At 41.0% G+C, this 12458-nt stretch overlaps 1 protein-coding gene across 9 annotated transcripts in view; it reads right to left on the bottom strand.

The window, feature by feature from the left end:
- PLEKHG1 (pleckstrin homology and RhoGEF domain containing G1) overlaps nt 1–12458 on the bottom strand; it is a 167264-nt gene that overhangs the window by 5801 nt on the left and 149005 nt on the right. For 8 of the 9 annotated variants that reach the window (XM_077349891.1, XM_077349854.1, XM_077349865.1 and 5 more), the window contains 7 exons: nt 9456–9510; nt 7888–7983; nt 5821–5859; nt 5424–5446; nt 3814–3999; nt 2893–3012; nt 784–2446 (listed from right to left, as the gene is read on the bottom strand). In XM_077349891.1, the coding sequence (XP_077206006.1) occupies nt 784–2446; nt 2893–3012; nt 3814–3999; nt 5424–5446; nt 5821–5859; nt 7888–7983; nt 9456–9510 (2182 nt within the window). The remainder of the gene's footprint in view (nt 1–783; nt 2447–2892; nt 3013–3813; nt 4000–5423; nt 5447–5820; nt 5860–7887; nt 7984–9455; nt 9511–12458) is intronic. The other variant, XM_077349881.1, reaches the window with a different exon arrangement.

A 12458-nucleotide genomic window follows, 5' to 3' on the forward strand; every position in this document is an offset into this window, starting at 1 on the left:
AGGAGTATCAGCAGGGAGAGGAAGCAGACTTTCTTTCGCAGCCATGTGTCTGTCCAAAATTTGTCTATTCTTCCCCAAGCTACTTTTCCCCCAAAGGAGAAAAGATTCAGAAAGCCCGTCTTTCATATCTCAAACATTTGAGAGGGGGAATGTTGCCTATAGCAGAAAGTCAGGTAATTGCAGTGGGAGGGAGATAGGATACTGGTGTAATATCGAAATATAAAAAAGACAATTCCTCCAATATACTGACATATTAGTCACATTATGAGGAATACAGTTGACCCAGTGTGCTACAGCAGCTAGAGTGGTGGATTAGAATCTGGGAGACTCTGGTTCACATCCCCAACCTGCCACAGAGGCTTGCTGAGCAACACTGAACTAGTCACACACCCACATCCTAACCTACCTTGCAGGGTTGTGAGAATAAAATGGAGGAGAGGCAAACACTGTAAGCTACCTTGGGTACCCACTGGGGAGTAAGGCAAGGGATAAATCAAATAAACAAATACCAAGAAGGCTTCTCCAATTCAGCTACCAACAAACTATCACTCTGAATAATGAGTATAACGTATGGTAATGCTAAGGGCCTTGTGCATATTCTGTGACAACAGATAATGTCCATTGGTTTAAGTTTAAACTAACAATTATAAATAAAAGGCAGTTTACATCTGTTGCTCACACAAGAGAACACTTCATTTTAGTCAGCTCTCATGTGGGTTAAATCTGAGCAAACAATCTCATTTGATATTTATAAGAAAAGAAAAATAAAATATGGTATCATACCAATGGCAGGACCACCTTGTTTCTTCTCTTCCAAAATGGCTGCCAAATCCTTGTGCCTCATTTTCTGTTGCTGGCTCAAAAGTTGTTCTTGTTCCAGGTTCTTTATTTTCAAGAGCTGGTTTGCTTTTTTAATTTTTTGACTGTACTGTCTTGCCATCATGAAGACCCGTTTTTTGGTTTTATCTACAGAATCCACTTCATTGTCAGCAGACTCTGAATTTGTACTGCATAGAAAACGATTAGCAGATTCATAGAGACCATTTACAAAAGCTATCTCATTGGAGAAGGAAGATCTGTTGAGACTTAATAGTGAATTTGCTTTACATGATGCTTCAGACTGAAGGTTGGCTTCACTTAATCTGGCTACTTTGTTGGGTAGAGTTTTGGGGAAAATAGATGTTTCCGGTAGTGAGAGAGAAGACAATGAATGTTCTACATCCTTACTCAATTCACAAGTCGTTCTAGTATGTGTGTTATCTATGTCATCTCTAGATACAGGAAAAGCTGCAAGAACATGGTCACGTGTCTTTTCTTCATTCTTCTTGATGTAGTTCTCCAGATCATTCCAGATTTCATCTACTTCTTCTGATAATTTATCTGCGGCAGATTTATGTGAGAGAGAGTCTGAATTGGAGGAGCTATCCAGTAAGCTCAAATAATCATGATCTAATGGAACATAATGATATGGGCTTTCATCCTCACTGAACTGGAGACTTTCTTCAGAAACAAATTGTCGGAGATGGTCACAACATGCAAAATCTGTTTCTAGGCCCAGAAAACTTCTCTTTTTAGAACACTTAAGATGATCACATTTGAAATTTAGCAATGATTGTTCTGGGAGCATTATGGAATCATAAATGTTCTCCTCACTTATTCTTAGATCATTATTGCTTACAGCTGGGGAGCTTCTCTTGGGCACAGCTTCATTTCTGTTAGGAGAAACAGTGGTCTTGCTATGAAGAATTGGTCTTTTCTTGAAGGCAACTTCTTGGTCTTGGGTCTCATAGAGTGAGTCTCTTGCAGATCCTTGAGGAGCGTTATCAGATTCTTCCCGCCGAACCAGGCCCATTAGTTTCAGATCTTCTAAACTGATATTGTCATAGACATGATCTATGTCATCGATGGTCAGTTCTTCTAAAGATTCTGGATAAGCCTGCAGATTTTCCATGTCAGATCTAGAATGCTTTATTTCATTCCAAGAAGCATTTTGACTGAGGTCATTTTTTCTGTACCTTGGACCACATGGAGAGGTTTTCCTTTCACCAGCACTGCTGGCCCGCCTCACAATTTTGTGGGAGTTAGTGCTGGAAGTTTCACTTTGATGAGATAGTCCTACATGCCAACTGCAAGGACGACTTGAAGGGACCCTCTCTTCACATGCAACTGAAGCTAAGTTGGATGAAGATACAGATGGTACAAACATCTGATAATCATCTTCATCCTCTATAGCCTCTTGAGCAGTGCGTCTGGTTGGGAACAAGGCTTGCCGGATCTGATGGTCTGTCCAGATGTTTCTTACAGCTGCTGTTCTCCCCAAGATATTCATCATAAATGAGTTGTTTGGTGGTGTAAACTGTCTAGGTGTGTGACTGCCTCCACTGCTGGAAAATGGAAGACTGGTGTTCCCTTGGGAAGATTCTTCAACTGTAGCATCCTTGGAGGTCTACAAAGATTTAAAAAAAGAGTACATGGTTTATTTAAATTATTTATAGGCCACTCTTACTGCTAAAACTGTTTAAGACAGAACACAACTGTAAACAAAACAACCTACCAGTAAAGCAGGTAACTTCTATAAAAAGCAGCTGTAAGTAAAAATTATTTAACTAAAATTATTTTGATTATATTGTTTCTTAGTCACCTTTTCATAAAAGTGCTTGAAGCAGCTAAAACTAGAATAAGCGGACATTTTAAAAAACAAAGCAAAATTTCCATAATGTTTTATTGATTTTAGTTATTTCATTTATATCTTTTCTCCCCAAAGGGGACCCAAAGTCGTTTATATCAGTTTCCCATTCTCCATTTTATCCTCACAACAATCTTGTGAGGATAGGTTAGTTTAGGTTGACAGTACTGTCTAGCCCAAAGTCATCCATAGCTCGCTTTAAGTACCTGAATTTCACATTTGCCAAGATTAACACTTCTTCTTTTTTCAACATTTTCAGCAACTTGACTGTTAAGCCTTTTGCGGCCTCCTTTTGATTTCTGTTGTGAATTTTGTTGTGTGCTCTGCTGTAAAAAAAAAACAACAACGTTATGCTAGGATGCACAATTCTTCATACTGAAAAGCCATCAGTCAAAACCAAGTTTGATCAGTGTCAGAGCTTTGTGCTGGTCTTTACAACTGTCAGGAGTCTGAAAAGTGAATGTAATATGCAACATTAATAACTGAACATTGATTATTGATCAGATGGTAGGTTCTATAAAGAATGTTTAAGAAGATGCTGCTCTGATATTCAGTAGCTGTGAAGCTATCCCTATCTTTAATAACTTTTTCTATTATCAGAATGCATACTTTATAAATATGAAGAAGTGCTAAATATTAGTGCACTGAGTTAATAAACACTTTGGAATAAATCCCAAGTTACTAAATGAAACTGCTGGAATACTGGAAAAGTAAACAGAAAGCATTAACCAATGACTTAACAGTACAATCCTACATAGAACTACTCCAATTTAAGCCTACTGACATCAATGGGCTTAGACAGGAGTAATATAGTATAGATTGTTTACTATAGAAGGTATAGAAGGACTCCCCACCTCACCTGAAACTAGTAATGGAAAAAAAGAGCCATCTGCAAGGTACTTTCATTCCTGGCCCCAGCAGCGGCCATGGTGACAGGGTGTACCAATGGGAGAAACCTTCTGCTACCTTGTAATAATATTGCTATGTGCCTTCAGTATCCACACTCAGACAATAACATTCAATATCAGATAGATAATGAGTGCCTTACAAATGTCTGTCATCCCTCATGTCATCCCCTTGGCTGAAACAGAAATACCATTTACACAGCTTTTAGGTAGGTATGCTACCTGCTCAGTTTCTTCTTCATCATCAGCATCAGTCTGGTCTGTAATGCCTGTAAGAATATTGTCTTCTCGGTTACTACCGTAGACGACTTCATCAGCCTCGAGTCCTTTGTGATTCAATGAGAGCCTTTTCCTGGGACTGAGAAGAGCTTCAGCCTGAGACAGCAGGGCTCCTTCAATACTGATCCGCTTGGAGAAAAGTGGATGTTGTTACACTGAGCATGCCATTCTTATGCTACATCCCAACCCTGCCTGAAACATCGCTGATCCTGGCAATTTCCTGTTGTGGATTCAGATGAGGTGGGTTGTTGGCAGGGGACACCACGCTTGACCACTTCCATATCAGTTCCTGTTTCTTTCTAGTTTATATCTCTCAGCAAAAGGTCCCTGTCTCTGCCCCTTCCAGGCTATTGTTCCATTCCTCTTCCTCCTCTGCATGAATGTGCAGCATTGCATCCTGGGGTCCAGCCCTCAGTTCCAGCTTGTCCATTTTGTCTAATATCAGCAGAAATTCAACCTGGCAATTTCATAAGGCTGCAGACCAGCCTAAAATTTCTCCACACTCCTCCATTGTTGCTAACTTGGTCAAATTGATGAAAACTATAAGTTGCCAACATTCAGTACATTATTTGTATAAAGGTTAGAAACCCAAGTCTGTAATGTTCACATGAACACATGAAATCGCCTTATAAACTAAATTAGAACTTGGGTCCATCAAAGTCAGTCGTGTCTACTCAGGCTGGCAGGAGCTCTCCAAGGTCTCAGGCAGAGGTCTCTCACATCACCTACTGCCTGGTCCTTTGAACTGGAGATTCCAGGGATTAAACTGGCAACCTTCTGCATGCAAAGCAGATTCTCTACCACCAAGCCATGACCACTCCCAGAGCAGGGAAAGTGGTTTATACCATAACAGTGATAGGCACAAGTCAAATGAAAAGCCAAACAACAATCTTCAAGCACCCTGTGGGCTTGGGAGTAGCTCTTAAGTGTAGTTTTTACAGAATGGTCCCTTTGACTATTTTTCTACCTTGTACCATGATGTACAACAGGTAAGTTAAGATGGAGTGCCATTATGGGTGGCAGAACAAGACACAGGCAGATCTGATACTTGAACATAATGTATGTTCTTGCTTGATTCCTTTCCTTTCAGTATGGCTTGTTTAGCTTCCTGGTGGATTATACCTCAGATTAATTAGTGTTTATATGTGAGGGAGCCATTTGCATTTTGTGCCACAGGCACAATTAAAAATTTTAAATTTATTTATGGATCTATCCTGTCCTTTCACCCAAAGGTTCCAGGATGAGTTACAATGGTACAGCATAAAAAAAGAGATAAAACAAGCTAAAATACAAAAACAACATTTAAAATGTATCCCCCACCTACCCTCCCTCCCTCCGGCCCTTTGCAATTAAAAAAGGGTTAAAATTTTCTTCCAACAAAGTAGGGGGAAAATGGAGAAAGTTTAAGTCTGAGGGTATACACACTGCTGGAATTTTTGGGAAAAGCAAAGTATCTACAAAACTCTAAAGCTAAAATAATTCTCTATCATGGATATGAATAACGAACAGTGCAGTTCCCATTCATGGACAGGAGGAGAATGTATATAACTTACCTTTTGTATGTTTGGACCCATTTCTGAAATTAAAAAGGAAATCAAATAATCATACGTTTCAGTTTTTTGTAAAGATGAAGTGACTGGAAACAAATGAATGGAAAACGAGCAGTTTCACACTGAGATTCCCTTTGAAGTATTTGTGTTGCTATTTTTGAATTTGAGCGACTGTAAGTTCTGAAATGGCCATTCCCCTCCTCCACCTTACCATTTTTGATGCCAGCCTGATGACTTTGTTACTATAGCAGATTGGCCTAGATACTGCTCTAGGATGTATAGGGTGTAGTTATTAAATATTTACATGGAATTAGTCTGACATGTGCCAAGTATTTATTATTGCATGATGTACTAGGTATTTATAGTTTTTAAAATTCCATATTTCGACACTATTACTTACCATCTGGCTTTATGATTTTATGAGTTCTGGATGAAGGTTCTGGAAAAGAAAAGAAAAACAATTCAGGTATATTACGGTCCAGAAAAAAATCACTGCACAAAGCAGGCTCCCAGGAATGGTGGAGAAGGAAGCCTTAATACTTAGGACAAAAGGAAGACTCTTAAGGCCCAGTGTTAACTGGCTTCACAGTTTAGTTACCCCACCGATTTTGAGAATACATGGAAACAAGTCAGGAAAAAATGTGGCTGAAGAGGCTTAAGGATCTGCCCTCCTGACCCAAATGTCCTCCATCTAATTCCAGTCCCATATCATGATGGAAAGAGCTCTGTCCACACACACACACACACACACACACACACACACACACACACACACCCTGTAGTACAGTGGTTCTCAAGCTGGGGTTCGGAACCCCTTTGGGAGTCGAACGGCCCTTTCACAGGGGTTGCAGCAGAGCAAGCAGCTTGGCCAGAGGGGTGCCATTCACACAACAGCCTTGTGGGGTAGATCGAGATAGAGCGTTTGTCTGTCTGGAGCAGCGGAAAAGAGCGAGATTGGCATGGTGGGACAAGAGGTAGAACTGAACTGAGAAACCCCAGAAAGAACAATTTCTATACAATTGTGAACGATGGATCTTCACGCCATTGGTCAGTTTCGGTTTAATTTCTATGAAAGAACACTTGCAGAATTTTATGGTTGGGGGTCACGACAACATGAGGAACTGTAAAAGGGTCACAGCATTATGAAGGTTGAGAACCTCTGCTGTAGTAGCAATTGAGCTGCTGACCTTCTGATGACAGTGAGGCAGACGGTCTTCCTAAGTCTGACTAACAAGTCCAAAATGATCTTCCTAGACATGCTTAATGGATGCTGCTAGGACTGCTCTCTGATTTTGCCTCCCCTTTTTCTGTAATGTCATAGTTATTTATTATTTCTATCCCATGGAGTCTCTCCATGGACTCATGGCAGGTTTCATAAAACAGATAAAAGCCCCTATAAAACCAATCATAAACTCCTTAATAGCATAAAACACAAGAAGTGGCATAATCTCCATTCCTCCCCTATCTACAGTCAATCACAACAGGGTGGGGGTTCTCAAGATGGAATAACGTTGGCTGGAGAAGGGGCTCCAGTTGTTCCTGATCCTGACCTCAACCAAAGACCTGGTGGAAGAGCTCTAATTTGCAGGCCCCACAGAACTGAGACAGTTCCGTCAGGGCCCTGACGGCCCTGACAGCTCCGTCAGCTCTTCCGGGAGCTCATTCAACCAGGTTGGAGCCAGAACTGAAGAGGCCCTGGCCCGGATTGAGGCCAGGTGTGCTTCTCTGGGGCCAGGGACCACAAGCAGATTAGCACCCGCAGAGCAAAGAACCCTGCAGGGGGCATAAGGAGAGAAGCAGAGAAGCAGACCCTCAGATAGGCAGAGCCCAAGATGAGGATGGCCTTAACGGTTAATACCAGAACCTTTAATCTGATCTGGGCCACAACTGGCAACCAACACAGCTGCCTCAGCACAGGTTGGATATGGGCCCTCCAAGATGTACTAGTGAGGACCCTAGCAGCTGCATTTTGCACCAGCTGTAATTTCCAGGTCAAACACAAGGGTAGGCTCGTGTAGAGCAAATTACAGAATTCTAATCTGGAGGTGACCGTTGCATGAATCACTGTAGCCAGACAGACCGAGGGCAGATAGGGCGCTAGTAGCCTCTCCTGGCAAAGATGGTAAAATGCTGGGCAGAATAAACCTGTAACTTGGGCCTCCGTTGAAAGGGAGGCATCCATGATCATGTCCAAATTTCTGGTCAAGGGAACAATGTTAAGCCAAAGTGGGTATGCTTCCTGTCCAGCATCAGGACCTCCGTCTTGGAGGGGTTGAGTTTCAGGTGACTCTGCTGTAGCCATTCAGCAACCACTTCCAATCATCTATAATTAGTCTCTACATGGGAGTGAAGATCTGTGTCACTGCTCAATTATGCCAGAGATTTGCATGGTCAGTACAGTGTATGACATTGTCAATATTTTTTGAGTGTTTTTTTGAAAAACAATGATAGTAAACTTCGTTATTACCTGATTTCCTTCTCACCCTTTGTGGGGCAATTCCTTCTTTATAATTACTCAATGCTTTTGTCTCTCCTTCTGGAGTAAAATGGAATCCTGGGTGATCTATAAGGCAATGAGAGAAACAGTAGTGAACAGTGGTAGTTAAGTATTAATGGATACATCAGATGTGACATTCTCCCTATTGCAAAAACAATGTAAGTGCTTCAAATGGTTTCTGCAACTGCCTTAACTTGCGTTCTCTTGTTATTTGTATGTTGCCTTAGTGGAACAAAACCCTCAAACTTTATTTTGCAATGCAGTCTTATTTTCAAGTTACACAGGCTGGATCGCAACTATCAAAAATTAAATGAAACATTTTTAAAGCATAGTTTTCCTAATGTAGCTCCATCTTGGCTATGGCTGGGTAAGCTCATCATTCAGTACAGCAAGATGATATAATTACAAAGCGCAGCCTATAAATGTGGTGCAACCAAACAGCAGTGCCAGTACAACTTTTAAAGACAGATAAAACAAAAGATGAGAAAAGTCTGAAGAAGTAAAGAAAGGCAGACAAAATATTGAGCTGAGTTCTGACCCAGCCCTAGTAGTAACAACTCATTTTACCGGTTCATATATCCATATAAGCATTAGGCCTAGGATAGCATAAGTAATAAAACATTATTCGTGCAGATAAACACCCTTCTCTGTATTGTCAATATAAGGAGAGTCCTGCTAGTTCAGATCAGGGCTTCATCTAGTCCAACGTGGAGCATGTCTATGAAATGGGAGTATGGTTTCTCTTCTTGAGATGTAAAATTTCAGATTTGGAAACTAGAGGTCAAAAGCCCATTTATTTGCATTAACTTTATATGTATTATCATCAGCATAATACACATGGTACCATATTAATTGTGGACAAGATTAGTCAGTTTTAAACAATAAAACAGTATACATAGAAATTATCACTACTGAAGGTTATAGATTATCTTACATTAAAAAGGCTATGTCATACACTTGGAATGAATAGAATATTGCCTTGAAAATATTTCATTCTTTCCAGAGAATATTTCATAGGATTTTTTTCAATGCTCCCAGTTTATCCTACTGAACTTGAAAAAGTTCTCAGAAAAAAACTTGAACTAAGAAAACACTAGCAGGGAACTGTAGCCAATCACTGTCCATGAATTTTTTGTATATATATAATATATATTTGCAAATATGCTTGGCATTTGTCGAGTCATTCTCACTCTGTGTATGTACCACAATAAGCAGCAGTAAGACAAGCAGGCTTGAGGCAGGCTTGAGGGAGACAGGGCCAAATTAGATGAGCATACTTTCAATCTATGTAATTCTTACAAAGGCCCTGTAAGGTAGGCATGTGTTATCATCCACAAACTGCAGGTGGCGGCTGAGGCTAACTGACAGCAGGTTGTCCCAGAGCATGAACTGAAGTCTACAACACATGATCTCATAACTGCATCAACCTCACCTAACAGGAGGAAAACTTGGTGATAGTTAATATTTGTGTTCCCTCTTGGCTCCTGCATATTTTCCCTTCAAATTGTTTCTTTTTCCCTCACAGTTTCTTACTTAACTGTTGAAAGAAGCACACTTACAGGTGGCATCCATCTCGAGAATTGCTTGCTTGGCCTATAAAACAGAAATTGTGCATTAGCTGTGAGGTTTCTCTGAAAACTGTATATATCATTTTCATTAGTATCAGATATGGGGTAGAATCACATGTTACTTTGCCATTTAGAACCACCTCATCTGTATCATGAGATGAATTAATTAAAAAAAAACAGGATTACAATGGAGGATGCAAACATTTCTAGATACTGCATCACTGGAATAACTCACACCCAAGATTTACTTGTCAACACTGGGGGGAGATTCGGTATGCCTCCATTAACCTATTGCACTTAAATCAGGAGCCAGTTTGCACTATTAGTTCATCGCACCATCTCTCAACTTCTGTAACCCCACACTGTTATTATGCAAAACAGACAAAGAAACAAACACCCAAACCATTAATCTTATATCCAGTTCCCAGTGAGCAACTTGTGTACAACTCTCAATTTCAGCTAACTCTAGAGAACCTGTCACTGGTTTGTCCAGATGTTGCAAGGAAAACAAAAAAATAGTGCTGTTTCTTAATGCCATTATAGTGCCTATTGAATTTTTTCAGGAAAAAAGGAAAAATGCTGTTGCTGTACTGCTTGAACGCTGCAGGTAACTAAAAAGAAGATTAACCAAAACAGTTACTAAAGCCAAAGCAGGCCCCCCCAACACCTCCAAAGAGTAATCACATCAAACATGTTGTATTTGGTGAGGTGTGCATGTACATGAAAGCTTATACCTAGAATAAAATTTGGTTGGTCAAAGAAGTGCTACTGGACTCAAAATTTGTTATACTGTTTCAAGAAAATGATGGAATTGCTGTGCAAGGACCATCCACACCACAGAATAGTGCTTCTATTTCACAATAAGGGGGGGGGGCAAAAAATAGGCTTGAGGCACAACTGCAGATGACTACTGGTGTCATTTGGAATTAGCATTATAATTGAACTAGCTTCAAAGCCCGTTCCTAAGAACGGGCCCTGAAAAGGTGCCCTCCCCTGGCCCCTGGCCAAGCAGCTTAAGGAGGCCTTGGGCCGCAGCTCGCAGCCAAATCAAGTGGGGTGGGTGGGGGCTGGGCAGCTCGTTAGCAGGGCCAAGACAGAGCTCCTTAGCAGGCAGTCAGCAAGCTGGGAGGCCGTTTTGAGCAGGCACAGCTTAGCAGGCCAAGAGGCTCTCGTTAGCAAGCCCTCCACCACAACCCTTTGCCCAGGGCCCTTTCCTCTAACCTGTTGTTGGCTCCAGGCACTGAGGCGTCTGAGAGCAAAGAGGCTAGAGTCCCGGGCCAGAGAGCAGGAGCTTCAGGGGCAGGGCCAATGAGGGCAAAGCTGGCTACACCTTGATTGGCCCTATTCCAACTTGGACAGTCGGACACATCCCACCCCCTAGGCTGTTTCAGAAATATATAGAGGAACAACAATGGAGAAGGATGTATGTTTGATAGTCACTTTGCTACAATTGACTTGTTTGGAATCACTCCAAGATACCATAAGATCAATGAAGTCAGCTAGTTTCCCACTAGGTGTCACCCTTGCACAACTTCAGCTATAAAAGAGACAAAAGAGTTGGGCCTTAGAAAAGCAGCACTGCCACACATCAGTGTAGTCATTGCTTTAACAGCATCACCAACAGTTCCTTCACATCCTATAACAATGAACTTTCCCTTTCTTAAAATTATAATCCAATGTGTAAATGTATGATTCTCTTGAATATTCATGCTGCAATATATTACTGAGACTTTAAGACGCCACAGGAATGTAGTTGTTTGAACAGCATTATTACATTAGGAAAGAGATTATATCAGTTCTACAAAGGCAAGGACTTTCTGATATCATCTCTACGCCCTTCCACTGTGGCTGAGAAATGAGAGTACAAACACGTCCTTCAGCTCCTGATCCTATGAAGATGTCTGAAAAATGCAGCTACACAGAAGACAGAGCACTAAGCAGTGGATTTAGATAAACAACATGTGGTAAATTTGTACAAGATCATCTTAAATGGCATACAGATTATGGAGTAAAGTACAGACAAACTCCCTCAGACTGAGCCTAATTCTATGCAAGTCAGAGAGTAGACCCATCACACTCAGGATCATACCTGAGCAAGGCCTACTGTTGAAAAACTTAATATCATAGCTTTTCACAAAAAAGGAACATTTATTTTAGGACTATTCTCCTCTCCCCCATCACCAGCAATATTTGATATGATTTATTCAAACAAGTTTTGTGGTTTCTGGATGTTGTGATAATCTGAATTCAGCACCAAAAGCACTGTTTCTGCTTCTCAAATGTTTACGACAAGCAGAACAAAAGATCTGAAATTCATAAAACTTATACATAGGTATACGCAGCTAAACAGAGCAGTTTATAACAATTCAAGAGAGATGGACTTTCAAGGAAATGAAATGATAACCAATGTGCTATATCTCAGACCCCCCCCCTACTCCCATCCATATGGATGGTTTCTAAAAAGAGTTATGAAAGAAGACAGAATTTGTCCCAAACTAGTTATGAGGAAGAATCGTGAGGGTGTTTTGCACATAAAAATGCTTTTGAACCAAACAATAAACTGTGTATATGGATCTGACACAGGATCAAGATGAAGAAAACAACAAGTGTGGACAAACATTCTCTGAACGATATTTGTACATCTCAGAGCCAGTTTCTCACATGAACACACCTATGAGGTTACTTTATACTGAATCAGATAGGGCTGAACTGGGAAAGAGAGAGGAAACTCTTCATGCTGGTGATGGGGGTGGACGGGGACGGGACTCTGCACAATACTGCCTGCATCCAGGAGGAGGCACTCTGTCCATAGCATCCCAGGAACTGCTAGAGAATGAAGTGGAGAATGCACTCACTTTAAAAGACCAGGTGAATGCATGACCTCAAGCACACATACATGGCCAATTCCTCTCTCTACCGCAGACCTACTGACTAAACAAGGCACTTACCAGCTGTGCCAGAGGGCCTCAATGT

This window comes from Paroedura picta, chromosome 1 (genome assembly GCF_049243985.1).
Source record: "Paroedura picta isolate Pp20150507F chromosome 1, Ppicta_v3.0, whole genome shotgun sequence".
In the NCBI taxonomy this organism is placed as follows: domain Eukaryota; kingdom Metazoa; phylum Chordata; class Lepidosauria; order Squamata; family Gekkonidae; genus Paroedura; species Paroedura picta.